Here is a 22,741-nt window from a genome sequence, read left to right on the forward strand (position 1 = left end):
TCTTAACACTTTGAACTAAAGCATAAAGTTCCTTATCATAAGTGGGATAGTTACTTACTGCACCTGAAAAAGTTTCAGAGTGGTAGCAAACTGATTTACCTCCTTGCATGAGTACAACTCCCATGGAAAACCCACTCACATCTGTCTCGATCTCAAATGGTTGATGTAAATCTAGTAAAGCCAAAACTGGTGCAGTGCTCAGCTTTTCCTTCAAAGTGTTGAAAGCCTTCTATTGTGGACCTCCCCACTGAAAAGTTGCCTTCGTACTGGTCAATGCATGCAATGGTGATGCGATAATAGAGAAGTTTGCAATGAACTTCCTCCAGTACTAAACTGCACCTAAAAAACTACTGACTTCTATTACTGTACTTGGCTTAGGCCATTTTACAATACAATCGACCTTCGCAGGGTCTACTTTCAATTGACCATTCCCTACGACATAGCCTAGGTACACTAAGGATGTCTTAGCGAACTCGCATTTAAACATCTTTACAAAAAAAAATTCTTTCCTTAGTACATCCAAGACTTTTTTAACATGAATTACATGATCTTCCCAAGACTTGTTGAATACAAGAATATCATCTAGGTAGACTATGACAAAATCATCAATAAAAGGATGAAAGACATCATTCATGACTCTCATGAATGTAGCTGGTGCATTACAAAGCCCGAAGGGCATAACCAACCACTCATAAAGTCCTTGTTTAGTCTTAAAAGCAGTTTTCCAAATATCATTTTATTTAATTTGTATCTGATGATATCCACTACGCAAGTCTAGCTTAGTGAAATAAATTGCATGTTTCAACTGATCAAGTAAATCATCAATTCTAGGAAGAGGGTACATGTTCTTTACCATTATCTTGTTCAAAGCCCTGTAGTCGATGCACATTCTCCAAGTCCCATCTTTCTTTGGAACCAACACAATAGGAGAACCGCAAGGAGATGTACTAGGACGAATAACTCCTCTTGAGCTTTGTATTTGGCTTGACTCTTCTCCAACTGAGCTTCTACTGCCTGATGAACTACTTGGACTTTTTGAATGAACTTCAAAGCCTTCTCTGCATCATGACAGAGCATATTGTAATAAGACTCATATATTAGTATGAGATCTTGAAGATCATTTTGTACATACATACACATAGATGGTAGATGGATATTTTGAGCGAACATCAAGGCAGATTTTGGAGTAAGGTTTATGGTTGTTGTATTAGCTTAAACTGGTACTGAACCTGGCATAGCAGATGCTTTTTGTAGTAGTATACCACATTGGATTTCCATAATCCATTTTGTAAGTCAGTGAGACATTTGTTTGCAATTGAGCAGTGAGCTCTAGGCAGTTGGCCTTCCTGCATGTGCATGCACCACCTATTGTAAGTAATATCCATTCATTGGCCAGTGAGTGAATATTGTGGGTCACAAAATCCCACTGAGTTTTTTCCCACACCGGGTTTCCTCGCCAAAAATATTGTGTTATGGTATGCTTTTTATGTTGTGTTTATTATTCATATTTACTGCATTAATTCTTATTTACTAGTACACTATTTTGTAATGCAATTTATTTAATAAGGTCAAAAAATTTGTCAACCGGTTAGATACTGATTCACCCCCCCTTCTCAATATCTTTGGGAATCCTAACAATTGGTATTAGAGCCTGGTCCTCTATTTTCAAAAGCCTAACAACTTGAGGAAGATTCTGACACCGGTATAGATGGAAAACTTGAGAAAGCAATTGGAAACAACTCTTTCAGATTATGATGCAGAAAAGTTGAACAATATGAAACTTGAAGATGATCTGAAGACTGCACAAGAATTCATTCAAGGACTTCACGAGAATCTCACTATTGCTAGGAACAAAATAAGAGAACTTTTTGAGAAGATGCAGAGTGATGATGATGAAAAGGAAACTCTTAATGACCTTGTGAACAAGTTGAGACAAGAAAACAGTGCTATGAGAAATGAGATGCAAGATATGACTATGAGGTTTTGTAAAGACATTGAAGACAAAAAGAAGAATGAAGATGACTTGATTAGAAGACTAAATTATGCTGGAAATGAAAATACAAGACTTAGTCATGAAAATGATATGTTGAAGACAAATTTGATGCACACACAAAATGACAAAACTGAACTTATGAGACAAAAGGGAATCTTGGAAAATGAGTTGGCTACTGCAAATCAACACAAAGAGAAATTCAAGAAAAGTTCAAAGGAACTTGATAACATGCTGAAAAATCAAAGACCTGATGGAGATACTAATGGACTTGGCTTTGAAGTTGGTGAAAGCTCTGGTACTGCAAACAATCATGATCACAGTAAACTGGTAAGACAACCTAATGCCTACAAATTTAATGGGAAATGATTTAACTGTAACAAGTATGGTCATAGAGAAAATCAGTGTAGATCTAGAAACTATCAGAACACTAATGCACCCACCAGTCAATGTTCCAAATGCAACAAAATTGGTCATAATTTAGAAAATTGCAGAATGAATGTAAGATGTTATGTTTGTGGAAGATTTGGACACTTATCTAATTAATGCAGAAAACATACCGGCATAGGATATGGAAAGGCTATTCAGAAAAACAATGTGACTTGTTATGCTTGTAACAAGATTGGGCATATTGCAAAATTTTGTAGAAGTAAGGCATCACCGACAAATAACAAAGGGCCCAGTTTGAAAGGCAAAGAGAAGGTTGAAGAGGTAAAGCAAGAATTTTCAAAACAATGGATTAAAAAGAAAGATTAGAATGTTGATGAGACTATTCCTTCACCGGTAGAACAGAGTATCACTCCACCGGTAGGAGATTCTTCATCTAACTGAAAAGAAATCTTTTGGGGGTATGGCAACAAATTGAAAATCATGCTAGTTTACCCTCAGTTGATCGTAAGAAGATGAATTGCTTCTTTACTAGCAGATGTGTTAAGTTTCACTTAACCAACAGGAATTTATTGTGGTAGTTGAAGGAAAAGACATTATAAAGAAAGTGTTTTTCACTCTTTTTCACTCACCAAGAATTCAAATTTCCTAAGAGCGCGAAAAACCCAAGCAAAGGCATCCACAGCGAGAAGTGAAGCAAAATCATTCAAGCATTCAAACCTAAAGGCAGATTAAGGTATTTATCAATGTCTTCGTCCTCTGCTCTTGAATTCATTGCAAACCCTACTGTTATTGAAGTGGTTAAATGCCCTAGGCCCGTATTCAAGATCATACCCGAAGTAGCGAAGAAGGATGATACCCTAGGTGCATTCTCTAAAATACCCAAAGGAGATGCATATGCAGAAGACCCTAGGATATACATACATTGTCATATTGAGGAACTAGGTGTTGATGAAATCATGAATATGTATAAGACTCTCATTTGTGATGAGAATGGTGTTGTGAAACTAGAACACAAGATCATTGAAACCCTAGGTTTTGTAGAAATACTTGGTATTCCAGATTTCCCTAAGGAAGTTGTGAGGATTGTACTTAGTAGAGTTCATGGAGAATTCTTTTGGCTTGACTCCATCCACAAGATCACAAGAGAAGCAATTAGGGCAGTGATTGGCTTACCTTCCACCGGTAGCAGGCCTGACAAAACTAAGAAAGTTCCAAACAACCTTGTGATGACCCTAACCGGTGCAACCCATGACAACAGATCCTTGAGATTCAATGGTGTGAAAGACATAAATGTCAGATTCATTAGCATGATACTAGGATACAAAACTACACATGCTAACAGATTGAACTTTGTTTCTAGTCTATGTATCAAGAGTGCTTATGATATGGTGAACAGTAATACTAAGATAGACATATGTGAATGGTTAAAGGATGAATTGAAAATTAAAGGTGATAAGAAAGGTACTTTCAGATTTGGTAATCTACTTGTGTGCCTAATGCTATATATCACAAAGGAAGTTCTCGGTATAGGCAAGAAAGAATTTGGTTTTGACATACCAATAAGTAAACAACTATTGGATATCTTTACCAGCATGGGAGCAGATAGGGAAAACAATATAATTGAATATTTTCAAGCATTCAAGGCTAGAATGAAAACAAGGGAAAGGCTACCTCAGAACATTGTTGACAAATATCATAAAGAAATATGTTTTGTTATTAAGAAATATGAAATTTGGATGGAAGCAGTGGTTTCTAGAATTGTTTGGGTGACAGAAATGGGTGATGAGGCTGATGTAAACATAATTGAGACATATGGCAAAGCCCTACTTGAAGCCCTTAGAGAACGTGAAGAGAAAATATTTGGTAATGCTAAAACCATTGAGAGCAAAGTACAAACACTTAAACAAAGGAAGAAAAGAGAGCAACATATCATAAAAGCAACAAAACAAGCCAAAGAGATCAAGGAAAACATATTGAATATCGCTAGTATTAAGGAAAGTGACTTGGAAGGGTTACAACCGAAAGCTCACCTCTCACCGGTTGGAACTTCATCTGACAATGAAATACCAGCTGAGTTTAAGAGAGTAGAAAGGAAAAGAAAACCTTCACTGGCACCCTCTCTTGCACCAAAGAAAGCAAGAAAGAAACAATAAGTAGTAAGGCCTCCAGCTAAGAAGATGACACCAAGGAAGAAGAAAGAAAAACAGGTTATCCCTCCTCTAGACAATCTTTTGAGTGAAATAACAGATGATGGGAATTTATCAAATGTTAGTAAAATATATGATACTTTTACAGATGAGGAAAAGGAAAGCATAGAAAATAGCATTATTCTACACCTGGACATCTATAAGAAAGTTTTGATACATGTCATAGATGTGTTACCTAGTGATTTGTATAGGAGACTTGATGCAAAGAGATTAGCTATTATGGAGTTAGATAAGAAAACAAAAATTGAGAAGCTACTTGCAGTTCACCCTGTTAAATCAGAAGAAGAAATTGATGAGTTAATAAGTGAGGCTAACAAGATAGTATTATCCAGTGGTCACCGGCATGTATCTTTAATGGTAGGCAGAGTTAATGAAATCACTGAAGAAACAACAGATAATTGGGATATCTTCTTTGTGGAGAAAGAGAAGCAAGAAGAACTTAAGAGACCCAAAAAATTTAAGGCCTACCAAAATGATAAGGAAAAAGGTAAAGGCAAGGTAGGTGGACTACCCAACATAAAAGTAACAGACAATTTGCCACCACCTCCTTCTATTACTTCACCGGTTGAGACTGTTGACATACCGACAACTGACAATATGGAAACCACACATGAGGATACAAATCATGAATCGGAGATCCTATATACAATGAATATTGATACACAAGAGGTCAATATTGTGGTTGATAAGGAAACCACTGAGAAGAAAGATGTGGCTATTGAGCCACCGACTGAAAATATTATAGTTGAAACACATGTAGAGCAAATAGTTGAAAATATTGAGATTGGGGTTGAGACACAAATTGAACAATCAGTTGATCCCCTAGGTACTGGAATGGTGACTGATACAAACACTAAGAAACCCATAGAGTTAGAGCAACCGATAACACAGTGAAACCTGTTGAGATACCGATAGTGGACAGTACAGAGGTGCATACTGAGAAATCGATAGTGAATTCCACTAAGAATTCATCAGAGAAACCGGTAGTAGAGAGCACAGTGAAACCCACTGAGGTAGAGGTTGAGAAACAGGAAGAGAAAAAGGTTGAGTCACAAGTTCATACTGAGACAGTGCCATTGGCAACAGCTGAGAAGCCCAAACCTTTCCTACTTGAAATGCAGACACAAACTAACCTACCAGAGGTCAATACAAGCAAAGAGGTTACTCACACCGGAAGAATGCAGATTGTTAAGGTAGTTGGACAATCATCTGGTTCTTCCATGACAGAATTTAGACCAACCAATGTGACAGAGGTATTATTGGATTCCATTAAGAAAATCATAGATTTTAATGCACTAGCATACAAAGCTATAGATGATACCATGCCAATTCTTTTATTGATTGCACCCAAGTGCAATGGGGAAAATAAAGATTCTTTAAGTCAATTAGACACATTGTCTAAGTATATCACCGGCAACATATTGACAGTGGATCATATAAATGAGGAAATATTTAGAGAGAAAATGAATAATGAAAAAGAAAAATTCTTTGATGAGACAATAGAGAAGTGCATGAGACACATTGATACCCTATTACCAACATTGAGCAAAACAATAATGGAGTTTAAGGAATTGTATAGAGACTCCTACAAGACAAATATTCTAACAGTGGACATTGACAAAGAAATCAGTAAAGTGCAGAAGGAAATAAATGATATTGCTGACAATCTCATTGGTTCATCAGAATCAATATCAGTTATAGAATAGGAGATAGTAGGTTCTGAGGAGAAAATTGAAAAAATTGAAAAAGAGAAGGAAAGAGTAAAGTACAAGGCAAAAGAACTTAAATGCAAACTTGGTCCTAAACTTGATAACCTCATCTCTTTGAGAAAAGAGATCTCAGAGGCACTTGTTCAGGGTCTGAAGACACTGGAAGAGAAAATGCACACCCTCACCGGTACCATTCAAAGGACTGAAGCAGCATTGAAGGACAGTGACAGGTTCACTCAGAGCCTAAATTCTGCATTAGCAGATCTATTTCAGATTGTAACAAACCGGTTGTAGGGTTCTAGCTGATAACTACACTCGGTTGACATTTTGACAACCTTTGTCATTGATGTCGAAGGAGGAGTAGTAGAGAAGAGAAAAATGATTAACGGAAGAGATCATATGCTCAGGGGGAGCACACAGTTTTGGTAAGATATTTTTGGACTTCAATTTTTTGATACAATTTTGAATTTTTCTCATGGGTGTTGCCATCAATGTCAAAGGGGGAGATTGTTGGCATTGCACACTCCAATGAGAATTGTAGGTGATTGAAGGTATTGTCATTGATGGCAACCTTGCAATCATATGGTACCAGCAGACTCTACACTGGTAGATAGTTTACTGGTAGCGACAAAGATGATTATCGGTACCCTAGCCGACAGGATTTTGATTATTGTATATTGTAATATGATTCATATATAAGTATGAGATCTTGAAGATCATTTTGTACATACATACAGATAGACGATAAATGGATATGATGAGCGAATATTAAGGCAGATTTTAGAGTAAGGTTTATGGTTGTTGTATGAGCTTAAACCGGTGCTGAACCTGGCATAGCAGATGTTTTTTGTAGTAGTACATCACATTGGATTTACAAAATCCATTTTGTAAGTTAGTGAGACTTTCTTTTGTAATTGAGCAGTGAGCTCTAGGCAGTTGGCCTTCCTGCATGTGCAAGCACCACCTATTGTAAGTAATATCCATTCATCCACCAGTGAGTGAATATTATGGGTCACAAATCCCACCGAGGTTTTCCCACGCCAGGTTTCCTCGCCAAAAATCTTGTGTTATGGTGTGCTTTCTATGTTATGTTTATTATTCATATTTACTGCATTAATTCATATTTACCGATACACTGTTTTGGAATGCAATTTATTTAATAAGGTCAGAAAATATGTCAACCAGTTAGATACTGCTTCATCCTCCCCTCTCAGTATCTTTGGGAATCGTAACAGGTTCAATTATGGTTAGATTAGGGTTGAAGTTGTGGTTAGGGTTTACTTATAGGGTTAGAGTTAAGCTAATGGTTAGGTTTCAATTATGGTAAGATTAAGGTTACACTACAATTAGGGTTATTATTCTAGGATAATGCTTCGAGTAAGCGTTGGGGTTCATTAAGAATTACATTTAGGTTTAAGGATAGGGTTCAATGAGGAATAGGGTTAGTATTAAAATTCATTTACGATTTGAGTTAGTGTTAGCATTCAAATAGGGTAAGGTTTTAAGGATAAAGCATGGTGTGAGGGTTAGGATTATATAATAGATCTTGAGTTTAAAGTCAAAATTAAGATTTAATTATGACTATGGTTATATTTGCATAAAGGATCAATTAGTGTTAGGGTTCAATTAGGTCTATATTAGGGATATCATCAAGGTTAAGATTTGATTATGGTAAGGTTTTAATTATAGATAGGGTGCGCATTAGATTTCAAATAAGGTTAGAATTAGGCTTACAATTTAATTACATTAGGATTAGGGTTAAAAGAGGATTGAAGTTCAATTAGGGTTAGGATATAGGATAGAATTCAATTAGGATTAGGATTCAATAAGGGTTAGCATTTAAATTAGGGTTAGACTAAGGTTGAAGTTGTAGGTAAGGTTCAATTCTATGGTTACACTTAAGTTTAGGGTTAAGTTGGGGTTGGCATTCAGTTAGAGGGATTAGGGTGAAGGGTTAAGGTTATAGAATTAACTAGAGTTAAGGTTCCATTATGATTAGGGTTTCATTATGGTAAGGGTATAATTATATTTAGGGATAGGATTAGAGTTCAATTTGGGTTATGATTTAATTATATTAGGATCAATGTTAAACTAGTACAAGAGAACAATAAGGATAAGGGTTAGAGTTATATTAAGGTTAGGGTAAGATTATGATTAGAGTCTAATTATGATTAGAGTTTAATTAGGGTTAGGGTTTAGGGCTAAGATTTAATTTTGGTTACATTAGGGTTCAAGTTGTAGTTATAACTTAATTCTAGGGTTATATTTAAATTTAGATTTAGGTTATAATTATGTTTCAATTATGGTAAGATTAAGGTTTAAGTTTAGGGTTAGGTTATGGGTTAGGTTATGGGTTAGGTTATGGGTTAGGTTATGGTTATGGTTATGGTTAAGGTTTTTTTTTTTATGAGAAAAATTAAAAAATCAATCTAGATACAGAACCAACATTTCTATTCTCTTTTTTCTTTTTCCATGGAACAATTAGTTTTACTTTTAAATTTTCTAAAAAATTTATAGATATATAACTAACATTTCTATTCCAATTTTAAGCAAATACTTTTAAATTCTAAAATTAAACTAAATTGATTTTAAAATTTTAAAATGAATCATGAATTTTAGAATAAATCTAAAACTAAAATCTAGAAATAGAATCTTTCTATATTTTTGAGATATACATTTCTATTTTATTTTCCCTTTTGTATGCAAATTGGTTCAACTTCTAAATTAAAATATATTTCTTTTGTTAATTGTTAAATAAATTAACAATTAATTTTAAAATAAATAGAAAAAATCAAAACATTATCATTTAATTAAAACCTCATTACTGATTTTCATATTAGATATAACATAAGAGAAATAAAACAGAGTATACTATATTGTAGATTTGATTTGATAAAATTTCTCAAAATACTAATAAAATTTACAAATAAATCAGTGTAGAAAAAATTAATTGTAGATTTCTATCTGAATGTTGCTATCCGCAGTCAAGAGATGCCAAAATTAGATGATGAAAAATCATTGCAAACTTATATGAAAATATTGTCATCTTGTGCAAGGTTGTTTAAATCTTCATAAATTTGAAAGAAATAACAAAAGAGGCATTATTAGTTGTTGCCCAAAAGTAAATTTATATAAAAATAATTCTTTTCATTACCACCATCATCATTTCTACCATCCCTATCAGCGCCTCCAATTCCTTGGAGTTCCTGATTGCAATACACACATAAAGGAATTGTCAAATTTTGGATACAAGAATATTTCACTCACATTGTGTTTTTAATTGACCAGTAATTTGACTTGCTTAATCACTTAAAATAAATGCATGTAAAGTTTCAAGAACAAATAGAGTTGAAGTAAGTTCAAATAGTTCACTTAACCAAAAGGTAAGCTTAGGTTTGTAATTAGGTGAATCATATCATGGTTGTCATGCACTGCATTGTCTTGCACCAAATCAGCAACATAACCTTCAATTTATCGATCCTCAAAATGTGAAAGTTCTATTCTAGTTGCAAGCTGAAATATTTCCATTGATGAGACAACCTATGAGAGTAGAGTGCTACAAATAGTTGTATTTCCTTGAAATCACTAGTTATCCCAATGAAATCTTACATGAAATAAGAGGAATGATATCCGTATTCCAAGGTAACAATGCAATTATCAAAGATGAACATTTGAGATATTTCAGTTGTATCAATGATGATTAAGAGATTGACAAGGATGTAATGATACCATGTGATGGAAAATCTTTCCATTGTGAGATTGTTAGGATGATTCATATGTCTATTCTAAAACATGATCCAATTTATAACTCAAAGATCAATTCTTGCCTATGAAATATATGTAATATTTATCTTTTTAAATAGATTATTGTTGATTATTTAATGATTAAATAGAACGATATTTGAATAGAGTAAAGTTGTGTAACAGATGAGCATGGTTTTAAGGTCATCAAAGAAGGGTTCACCCTTGCAAGTGGGGAGTTTTGAACATTTCTATGCGGTGGGATCAACATAGATTGGAAGTGAGGGCGAAGGCGTCAATGTCTTTGCTTTATATAATTTGTGACTCTATATACAACGCCCGACCTGTCAATTTAGAGTGAAATTGGTGAGCCCACCATTCTTTATAAATAAAAATGGTTCTCGTTGCTACAACACAACGTCATGGTGTAATTAATTGAGGAGAGTTGACTTCAGGAATATTGACAACGAATTGGTCTTGCTTTGATCACTTTTGTATTAGTATAGAGGGAAGTCAATTGACTTGACGTATAAAACGAAATTGGTGGGCCCAGCGAAAATGGGTGTCGTTGTTCCAATAGTCATGCACGGCACGGTAGAGAATGGGAAATACATCCTTCAAATGTTGAAACTGGCACCTTTGCCATGTACTTGTTTAAGTGAATTATTTTTAAAATATTTATTTATTTTTATGAAAAAATAAAGGTGAGATAGAGTGTATTTTTATTTTTTTAGCATTTTGAATGTTGATGAATGTTGTCTATAGTGTTTCTCATCATTGTTAATTGTGTCCCTTAATTAAATTAATTGATTTTGAGATACCTATTCATAAAAAAATTGGCTGACTAAAAAACTTCATTTAAGAGAGCACAATCGTCTACTAAGTCAACAATCTCCTCAAATGTGTTTGTAAGCACCACTTTGACTAATTTAGTTAGTTAGTTAAAATATTAGGATAGACTAATTTTTTGCTACAACATTTTGTTATCATTTTTATGGGAGGTGATTAAAATTCATATCTCAAATCAAACCCACATTGCTTGGGTTCAAACAATGAAAATTTGAGAAACTTTTGACAATATCTCATTTATCAAATGGTGAGTATTAAATTGTATACCATAGTGAATGAATTTACATCAACATTATTGTTGATTCTACAAAGCTAAGATCCTTTACCTTCATTTAATTAATAAATATATGCATTAGATGTTTATAAACCTCAAAATTAAATTTAGATTAGTTATATTCATATTGTTTAAATTGATTTGATTAACCTAAATTTATGTAATGATTTTTTCTCTTATCTTTTGGGTGAATTCAATATTTCTATATCAAAGCCTAGGGTTTTTCCTTCATATTTTTCTATGGGTTTTAGAATTGATTTTATCCTTTCATTTTAGATTTCATCAAATTTAAATTCACATTAATTTGTATGTTTTTTATTAGGGTTTGTACTTTCATAGTGGTATAAATGTTTCATCGTAAACACCCACTTAGATTGAATAATTTATCATTGTGGATATACATACACACACACACACATATATATATAGACACTATTGGTTATTCTAAATGATGGTCCTAGAATACCTATGTATTTACCAATCTTCAAGTTCTAAGGTGAGTGACCAACGAATGAAAATCAACCTAAGGTTGATATCTCCTACACTTTAGGCTTTGTAGAAGCAAGGTGGTTCTCCCTACACATTTCAATCTTTCTTTCGACACTCTCGACTACAAAAGAATCTTTCTTTATTTCTTAATTATGATTTCTCTCTATCCATGCATAAGAACATTTAAATATGTTTTTATTAGATTGACTACCATTATTGCATTAATGATAGTGAGCTTACTTTATTACTTTGTTATTTTATTAATTTAGATCTTAATATTCAGATACTAAAACACTTTCTTTATACTACATAAGGGGAAGGGGAAATAGCGAATAATTATGGGATGACACTTTGAAATGATCTCTTTTCACCCTTTTGTGCATAATAAATTCCACAACATTCATCTTCACTATCCATAAGCCAAAACAATAGCTATTAATAATTGAGTCGAATTCAAAGACAATAAAAAAAATCATAGATCTGATGGTCCCCTCCTCCCTTGGGAGTCCTAAAAATCAACTCGGATGGCTCTTCTCGTGGTAATCCTGGTCATGCTGGCATTGGAGGTGTGGGCCGTGATAGCTCAGGGGATGTTCAGTTTATTTTCTCTGAGTATAAGGGTCTTCATACGAATAATCTTATGGAGGCTCAGGCAATTTTAGTGGCTATGGAGCGGGCCAGTCAGTTGGGTTGGCGAAGGATCATATGTGAGTCTGACTCCCAGGTTGTGGTGAACTTACTCAAAAGGCAGTATATGGATAATGTGAGCTGGCAGCTGGCCTTGATTGTTGAACAAATTCTCACTCTCTGTGCATCTCTAGAGCATGTTACTTTCAACCATATTCCCCGTGAATGGAATGGTGTGGCTGATTGCTTGGCTAAATGGGCTTCCGATCATATGCATGATTGGAATTTGGTGGATCGGGGCCATCTGCCCCCGGATTTGTCTCATCAATTGGATCACTTGGTTGATCTTGATAGGGCCATTTAATGGCCTTGCTTTGTAATGTCTCCTTGGTTTAATAATATTTTTACCCCTTTATGTTAAAAACCCTTCATGTAAACTTTGACTGATTAAATTTACCTTGTCTTTTATGATAAATGTAACCCTGATTAGAATACAAAGACAATAAAAAAATTCATCAAAATTAAATGTACTATTTAAAAACCCTTCGCTTAAACTTTGACTAACTGAATTTACATTCGTCTTTTATGATATACCCATTAACGCGGTAGTAACGCGGTAGTGCACGCTTTATAAATTGGGCCTACCACTTTTGCACCGCAGCCTACATATAATCTAAGCTACCCAATCACCATTTATATCTATTTTCTTTACTTTCCACGGCAACGTCATTTCATTGGGTACACATCACAGAAAACAACAGGAAACGCACCTTCTTTGCACCACACCAACCCTTGACTGATTCAAACTACATTTCTCGTTTGTCAATTTCTATGATCCACCGACTCACGCGGTATTGCTGGCTTTTCAAGCAAGAACATTGACCATCATTTTCACGGCCATCTACGTTTCATTGGATACAGCTATTTTCTACATCATGATAGATTTTTGTGCGATTTTCATTGGTCTGATTTTCTTAATCAACCTTTTTAATATTGTAAAAATTAAAAGAAAGTCCAAAAACAATTGTTTAATGCATATTGACGTTTTTGTAGCAGTACATTTTTGTGTGGGGAAAAGCGTGAACTCATTTCATTGGCCACACATCACAGCAGACAAACTAACCCACCTCCTTTGATCCATGGCTCTCTTTACACCACATTAATGTAATTGGTTTGAAAGAAAAAAGGAATTTTGAATTTTATATAGTTCATGATGTCTAACTGTGCTACAACCACCACTAGATCAACTCAACTCAGACAATAATCAAATCGTTAGCATGAAGTACAAGAACCAACTGGAGGCTTTACAGGTTGAACATTGACTACCTTTTGCAAATCTGTCTACATATAATATGCTTTACTTCTAATCTCAACAAGATCGCCATTTCACTATTTCCTTTCCTCTTCTCTGCAATATGATTATGTCACCATTACTTAAGTTCACTTATACCATTGCTGTGATTTTAATCGTCTTCTTCACCAGCCCATTTGTTTGTCTATCTGTATGTCCAAAGAAGGAATCTGAAGCTCTTCTTTCCTTGAGCTTTACATTCAAACTGACGGATAGCTCTACTCCATGGACAAATGAGACAGACTGCTGCGAGTGGCATGGCATAAAATGCGATGAAAACAACAGCCATGTACTGGGGATATCAGTTGGGATAATGGAGGGGTTACTAATCGACGACGGAATAAGAGGAGGAGTCATAGCTGATAGCCTGTGCAAACTTCCGTTTCTTACACGGCTAGACATATGGGACACTGGCGCAACAGGTACTCTTTCTTCCTGTTTGGGAGATCTCCAATATCTTCAGTTTCTACGGATAGTGAATAGTAGATTGAGTGGGATAATACCCCTAAGCATTTGTATGCTAACAAATCTGACTGAGCTTAATCTTGGAGGCAACCAATTGAGTGGAAGCTTGCCATTTTGTCTGAACAAACTTTCTTCTTTGAGTAGCCTCTCCCTTGCAAACAATCGATTAAGTGGCCAAATCCCATTTACATGGGGTGATCTCGCTTTGCTTAAAAGCTTGGATGTATCTTTCAACCAATTGAGTGGGAATCTTCCCTCGTCCTTTGTAGGGCTGTCCTCCCTTACTGAGCTCTACGCCAATGGAAATAGATTCAATCAGAGTAACCCTTCTTGGGGTTTTCCATCCTCTATTCAAACTCTTCACCTCTCACTAAACCACGAGCTCACAATTTCTGACACTTTTTTCCATAACCTTACCAAATTAGAACATTTATCTCTATCCAACTGCACACTAAATATTAGTACATCCTGGATTCCCAACTTCCAGCTCGTTGAGTTAGAACTTGTATTATGTCAGATGGATGGTCAAATTCCACCATGGATTTCAACTCAGTTCTCGTTGGGTTCCTTGACATTAGCGAACAACGGTGTTGCTGGAGAAATTCCCTCTTGGCTATGGGCTACTTCCTTATCAGAACTAAATCTCTCACAAAATCATCTGCATGGGCCCCTTTTCCCAAATGTTCCGAATTCTGTGATCTCAGTCTTGGATGTATCTAGCAATGCATTAAATGGATGCATACCTTCCTTGTGGCCAAGAATTGAATACTCACCTCCCCAGGGATTTTTGTTGATGCTCAATGACAATATGTTTACCGGCAACATCCCTCCAAATTTGTGCAAATTGTCTCCAAGCGTAAAGTTAAATCTTGAAAACAACAAGTTGGATGGAATGATTCCCTGGTGCTTAATTGAAGATGGATCTACAGTTGACTACTTAAACTTAGGAGGTAATAGTCTGGAGGGAAGGATGCCCCAAGGGTTTATCGTCTCGTCCGGCATCACGTCCTTGGTGATAAGAAATAATCAGCTCAGCGGAGCCTTCCTTCCCTCATTTACCAATCATACAGTTTTACGAATACTTGATATTGGGTACAACAAATTCACAGGACATCTTCCAAAGTCAATCGGGAAGATTTCAGCTCTTCAAGTGCTGGTAATGAATGACAATCAGTTCAGCGGTGAAATTCTTTCAGAAATAGGCGATCTGAAGCAGCTTCAGATCTTAGACCTCTCGTCCAACAACTTGTCAGGCTCTATTCCACACAACATTGTATTTTTAGAAGCAATGGCTGTAGCAAGAGAGGATGCCTATGCGACGTACAGTGAATTAAACTATGGAGGCTATGTAATCAGGAAGTTTTTTTCTCTTGGTGGACTGGATGTGACTTCGAAAGGTACAAAACAATATTACCCATATATTCTTTCTACATTCACTGGCATAGATCTCTCGAACAATCAATTGAATGGAGATGTTCCTTTTGATGTTGGAAAAATGAAGGGGTTGATATTTCTGAATCTATCAATGAACAATCTAAGTGGAATTATTCCACATAGTTTTGGGGATATGAGTCAACTTGAATCGTTGGACCTTTCTTCCAACAAGTTTTCAGGAAATATTCCATCAGAGCTTCAATCTTTGAGCTATTTGGGATATTTAAATTTGTCCAACAACAATCTTTCTGGAAATATACCGCAAGGAGGACAGATGATCACATTTGAAAACACATCATATTCTGGAAATCAATATTTGCAAGGGTGCCCACTTCCAAGGAATTGCTCTTGGCCGAAATTTGCACCTCCTCCCCCCGTAAGTGCTGCTGAAAATAAAGATGAAAAGGAGAGTGAGCAGATTCCGTGGTATCAAATTGGAGTAGGATGGTCATATGGAGCAGGTTTTCTGATTGTTGTAGTGTTATTGCTTTCAGTAAGAGAGAGGTGGAGAAGGAAATACTTCAAGAGGGTTGACGATCTTCTGAAGTTTATGTTTCCTTTCATGCGTAATAGGAGATTATGAAGTTTATTTCTTCTCCAGAATTGAGCAAATCTGTCCGTTAAGCAGACATTTGATTTGTGAGCTTTGCTTTTGTAAGTTGACTATGTTTTATATAGTGTAGTTTAAAATCAAATGTATATGTATATAGTTAATCTTCCATTTAATATCCAGATTTATTTGTGTTAAATAATTTTCTTAAATATTAATTGAGTTTAGAAATTATTTATTATTTTTGTATTATTTGTATTTGGTGTAATTAATTCATATATAAATTTAAAATTGTATTGCAGTGTAAATTAAAGATTTTGAGTGGAACTTCTTAGAATAAAAGGTTTCAATTAAAACATATATATAATTTTTATTTTGTCTTTTGAAAAATATTTTTTGGGATCAATTTCAACAAAAGCCTTTGTTGTTGTTAATTTGTTGCTGTTGGAAGGTTTTGTTGATTGGTTGTTCTGTTGTTTTGTGATGGTTTGGCTTCTATTTTTGAGATGAGTTTGTGCTGTCCTGCATTGCTTTTGAGTTTGTGCTGTCCTACATTGCTTTTCACTCCTTTCTTTCTGTAAAAAGATTCAAGATCTTTCAAAACACTCCTTATCTAATCAAAAACAATATCTGAAATAATAGAATATTTAATGAAAACTTTATTTTTAATTAAAAAATTCATAATTTTTATTTAAAACATAGACCTGTTTTATTATATATAAATATAATTGTATGTAAAAAGAGCTCACCCTAAATTGATTGAAATTAATCTAAAATAACAACCCGTAAAGTTAAAACCATCAGGAGAAAACTGAAAACCATGTTCATATTAAAATCCGGCCGAACGAGTAATCCACATCACCCAAAGACATGTTTGATTGTTTGTTCCTATTGTTTGAGTAACCAACGGTAGCTTGGGAATAGGAGATACGTTGGGTAGCAGAAAAAACAGAGAGAAATATAATTTCTGTGCTAGAATTGAAAGAAGAAAAGACAGTGTGTGCCTTGGAGGGAGAAGAAAGAGTCTGGAAGAGTTAAAACTACTGTGCCAAGGTCAGCTAAGAGAGAAAAGTGTTGGAAACAGAGAAAATTAGAAAAGAAAGATAATTTTGAAACATAATTAGCTACACAGAAGTAGGAGACAGAGGAGGGTCTCATTGTGGGAAGCAACAGAGGCATAAAACATAGTACAATAAGGAGCCTGCGCAAGGAAAATTAGGGAGAAAAAGAGAGTTAAGGCATGGTAAAACAAAGAACTGATGGGAAATGTAGAGGAATGAAACTCATGGTTGTAGTGATTGACAGGCACTTCCAATAAAATTTTGAAATCTTCCAGCAAAATAGTTTTTGGATAATATAGTTAATTAAATTGAAATTAAATTCGAATTAGGTGTGTAGACTAGGAAATTGAGGATGCATCAAAACAAATAACAATTAGGACAATCACAAAAACCTAAAACTGCAATGAAAACAATCCTAATCTAATCAATGAAAACATGAAGACAAGATATTCAAAATGAAATCAAAGCAAACCAAATGCAGATATCTCCTTCATGTGGTTCCATTGTTCTTCTTTCACCTTCCAATTTGATGTTGTTCTCACCTACAAAGTGCATTTGCAAGTGGAAAGCAAGTTGTTAATGAAATTTGGTAGCATAAGGTTACTCGAAAATGTGATTGATTGATTTTTTGATTGAAGAAATTTATCCAATTTATAGACAAATTGGAGAGAGGACAAGATTAGCATGAAGAGATTTGAAAGGAAATTCAAATCAAGAATGGCAAAATTATGACAAGTGTATGACAAATTGCTATGCAAGGTGTTATGACAAATTATGACAAATTGCTATTCAAGATGTTATGACAAAAATTTGAAAACAGAAATAGAAATTAGAAATTAGGAGAAATTAGAAAATTGAGGAAAAAGATAAAATAGAAATTAGATGAATTAATTAATAGGTTTTCATCCATTAATTAATTCATGAAAGAGACTTAGGACTAAATAAATTTATTTATTTAACCCCCAAAAAAGGAGAAAAAGGATTAAATGAACAAATCATACAACCCTAGAAATAAGAAGACAAAGAATTAGGTCAAGACAACAAGAAATTGATGTAGGTTCGATCATGATTCTGATTGACAAATGACCAATGTTGATAAATGATTGATATTGGGTGACAAAAATCAATGACAAATTGACCAAGATTGACAAGGAGATCAAATTGATAAGCGTCAATTGACGAGGAACAATGACTAATTGATCCAAATTGACATGATTGAAAAGGACAACGATCGATGACGAATCGATCGCAAAATGACAAGATTGACAAGGACGAGGATCGATGACAAATCAATCGCAAAATGACAAGATTGACAAGGACAAGGATCGATGATGAATCAATCACAAAATGACGAGATTGACAAGGACAAGGATCAATGACGAATCGATCGCAAAATGACAAGATTGACAAGAGGACAAAACCTTAATTCTATCATCGATTAGGATTGACGATGTCCAAAATGATGATAAATGAGCACGCACATTGATGCGACAGGATAAGATCGACCAAAATCATGACTGAAGATTGTTATCAACAAGACCTAATTTGAAAGCGATAAAATGAGGAATGCAGAAGGACTCAATGCTCGCAAATGATAAAGACCAAATGCGCAACATAGAAGAAATGTTAATGCGACGCAAGAACCCTAAAATAAGGCAATGCACCAATGTTAAAGTATGACTCCGCAAGCGTTGACCATTTTTAGATGTCTACAAGGTGTAATATCCCCCAGTCTCGTAAGACTCGAGTATATTGAATTGGATCAAATGTGAGATTTTTTTTTCAATTCTCAGCAATAGATAAAAGTGAATAATTGTGTTCACACTTTCAATCGATGAAATGAAACTATTTTATTCCAAATAATTGTGAATTTAACGATTTTGCTCAAACCTATGTGGCACCTATATGGTAGTCTGAGTTTCAGGTGAAATCTTTTCACTTAAAAATACCAAGCAAACGTATTTTAATTTCAAACTGAATGAGAAGCTAAATCTAAATGTAATGTTTCACCTAAATTGTTTCTATAGTAGTTTAACCTTCCATTGGGACAAACTAAACAAAAACTCGACTTCAATTCTAGATTTTTCTGGTCAAGAGCACTTTCATTAACATCTACAAATACACTTTTGTGGAGTTCAAAGTTTAGAAATTAAATTTTTGAAGGAATTTTAAAGAGAGCAATAGTATTTAACTTTTGTTTTTATATTTTAAAAATGTCATTAATGATATCTTTAAAATAATTAATTAAGCAAATAGAATTTTTTAATTTGTATCGTATTTTTATATGTTTGTAGTGTAACTAATTATACTAGACAATTATAATTGGATTAGAATTATATATAAAACTCTAATCAATGTTGGTGTTCATATTTTATTAATGGATAGATAGAATTTAAAGTAGATAGATGGACCTCACACTTCTCTATTTGCAATCATCAATTTAATTTTACCTTGGGAAAAATATCTTAAATTAAATTATATAAAAATTTAATGAAAATTTAATTTTTAATTAAAAAATTATGAAACTTAATCAAATGTTCTATAGCTTTGATCACTGAGGTGAATTGTAATAAGTTCAAGGGTGTAGGGATTGTCAAGGACCATGGATCAATGTCTGTGTTGAGTTTTTAATAATTCGGAAGGTGTGGATTGTGGAAGTTGTTTAAGTGCAGTTCTTGTTGGATGTTGAGTAAGATATTTTCTATTCTGTACTTAGAATGTGTCTTAGAGTTGTAACATTAACACCAAAAACGATTTTACGTATGAAATTTATTGAGAAATTAATCTGTTGCCAGATTATAGAAATTAACGAAATTAACAGCATGATCAAAGTTTAGATGATTTATCAATATTAATAACTCTGCAAAGAAGGTGAGGCAAGGATTGGATGGGAAGTTCCGGAAACTGAATAGATTAAACTCAACTTTGATCAACTTTGATGGGACAGTAAAAGGGAATCCTGGGAAGGTGGGTAGTGCGGGTGTCCTAAGAAATGGTAGTGCTCAACCTGTTAGCTTTCTGCTGCTGATTGCGGTTATACTTCCAATAACATGGATGAAGCATAGGGGCATTCCTCTTGCTATTTGCAAAGGCTGGAAGCGGTTATGGGTAGAGGGAGACTCATGTTGTTAATTGATGCTATTCATGGTGGGAGGTAAAGAATTGAAGACGGGGGATCATTTTGGATGCTGTTATCGCCTCTAAGTCAGAGTTTGATGAGCTGAGATTCTCTCAGATCAAAAGAAAGGGCAATAAAGTTGCTGATTGGACAGCTAATTTTGGCGTTAACATGTGTTTCAGAACTGGAATGCCGGATAAGATTCGGTGGGAGAATATTTTTTATGAAGCAATTAACCTGTCGCGAGAAGATAATAAAGAGCATCCTCTCGATGCCAGGAGGGATTGTGACTGTAGTGGCTGATGCTGCGGTGTGTGCTCTGCTTCTGTGGCGCTAGTCCCTCTCCGTTTTATTTCTCTTTTCTTCTCTCAGGGGATTCTGCGGCTGTATTCAAATTCTGGTTTTGTTCAGTTTTGTGTGACCTTTTTGCCGTGGCCTGTGGCCTGTTCTTTGCAGTTCCTGGTAACTAAAACTAGGTGTATACATCACAAAAAAGTTTTTAATTAAAATATTATATTATTTATAATGAAAAATAATAATAATATTTCTTGCTATACTTTCTGGATTAGATTGTGTCAGTTTTTTTGTATCAATTTTTCGGATCACATTCTGTGATCCATCATCAGGATGATAGAAAGTTCAGGATGATTTTTCTGCTTCATGAGCTTTCTATCATCTTGATGATGGATCATGGAGTGTGATCTGAAACGTTGATGCAAAAAACCTAACACAATCTATATGTCTTTAATCCAACTTCTTGTCTTTCTTAAGACGATAACAATATTCTTATTAGAGAGAATTCTACTTTTGTCTCTCTAAAGATTACATAAAACAATAAATTTTAAAAAATAGCTCACTATTTATATAAATCAATATTGTTAAATATAAACTACAATATCATTGATTAATTCATGTTAGGGCACGATGGAATTGAACCACCATCCTCCTGCTTGTGAAGCAAGTGCTCTTCCATTTGAGCTAGCACCCTTTAAAGAATAATTTAACTATTAAGAATCTTGGGTCTCAAAACACCCTTTAGTTTAGTAGTGAGTTTTAAGTCTGAATAATACTTGAGAACATGTGACGATTTTGCCATCAATTTTGTGTTTTTGTATTGAAAAACTTTTTTCATTGCCTTGAAAATAAAATACTGACTTGAGAATAACTTTTTTGATCACCTCCCACTCCCATGTGTAGCATTGATGAAACGCTTTTATATTGAAGTGGCTTGGTTCCATGCTTTCACCTGTTTCAATCTGATGTATGTCAGTCCCCTACCATTTCAAAATTGGAGTTCCATCTTTACAGCAAGAACGGAGAAATGTCTTTCTGGGGCCTTGTTTCAAACCAACACCTAAGCATCATTTTCAATATTCCTAAACAGTTAGCAGGTACTATATCACCATCAAGCAAATAATCGGTTCTGAATTTCTTGAAGCTGAAACTGTAGCAATGTTAAACACTGATATGTCATCAATGTTTATCACAAATTTGTTTGATATTTTTTGGTTAAGATGCTGGTCTAACACACTGGCAAGAAGGATTTCGTAGGGTGTCTTTATTAAGCCCTAGAAGTGTTTGTACCCTTCTATGGAAACCCACTCCCAGTAGCAAGGTATGAGGTCCAAAATCTTGTTTGCATGCCTCCCTTTCACGAGCGGGAGGTTCATTTTCAATGCTTGTCAAATGTAGCAAAGAGAATGTTAGTGGATACTAGTGGTATTGCTGCTGAAGAGATGCAAATTGCTTGAAGTGTTGACAATTTTGAACGCCCCTCTCAAAGCCCCATCTCTGCATGCAGAAAAAGAGAGAATGGAGAGGAGAAAATGTGTTGTTCATCTCCTCATTGACCAAGCAAACCCAGTTTGAATTTTGATGTGGCTAGTGGTCCAGGTGGCCACATTGTGATTGAGAACAATGTATAAGTCTCTTTGGTTGTCTTATTTGCATACAGTCCTATGCTTTGTTATGTATCTATTAACTAGATATCGTACTCATAGTTGAAGGCATGGTGAGTATAAGGTTCAGAGTATCTGTTCCTCTGGTTTTTGTAGTTGAATTTCACCTCAGGTGGACCAGATCACTGAAAATATGACACTCTGGTAGATATGTATTTTAAAAACTTAATTTATTAATGAAAAGGAAGATTACCCCGAGCTCCTCACTTAACACATTAAAAACATAACTTTCCCATTCCTTGGGATTCATGCCCAAGTCATTGAAAAATTGGTCGCCAACCGGTCTAAGCTACAATAACTCCCACTTTTTCCTAGATATTTTCTACTATAAGATAAATAGTTTGTAAGCAAGTGAAAGCCTCAATTGGCTCCTCACACTTGCTCTTACTACAATAGCATAGGCCTCTTCCTATCTATTCACTAGCATCCAATGATCTCCTATAAAAAACTCTCTTTTACATTAAGGCTACTGCTTGTGTTTATAAGACAACAATAACTACGTCATTACAAGAGGTATTGTTTCCCCAA

The 22,741-nt window shown here is 34.7% G+C and overlaps 1 protein-coding gene across 1 annotated transcript; it reads left to right on the top strand.

Moving 5' to 3' along the window:
• Window positions 1-13,697: 13,697 nt before the first annotated feature.
• On the top strand, window positions 13,698-16,109 carry LOC131860037 (receptor-like protein 7). Its single transcript, XM_059214389.1, has one exon. The coding sequence runs from the start codon at window positions 13,698-13,700 to the stop codon at window positions 16,107-16,109; it is 2,412 nt and encodes an 803-aa protein (XP_059070372.1).
• Window positions 16,110-22,741: the final 6,632 nt, after the last annotated feature.

This window comes from Cryptomeria japonica, chromosome 11, assembly GCF_030272615.1.
Source record: "Cryptomeria japonica chromosome 11, Sugi_1.0, whole genome shotgun sequence".
NCBI lineage: Eukaryota > Viridiplantae > Streptophyta > Pinopsida > Cupressales > Cupressaceae > Cryptomeria > Cryptomeria japonica.

Coding starts and splice junctions, on each gene's coding strand:
- LOC131860037 (XM_059214389.1), top strand. CDS start 13,698: ATGTCACCATTACTTAAGTTCACTTATACCATTGCTGTGATTTTAATC.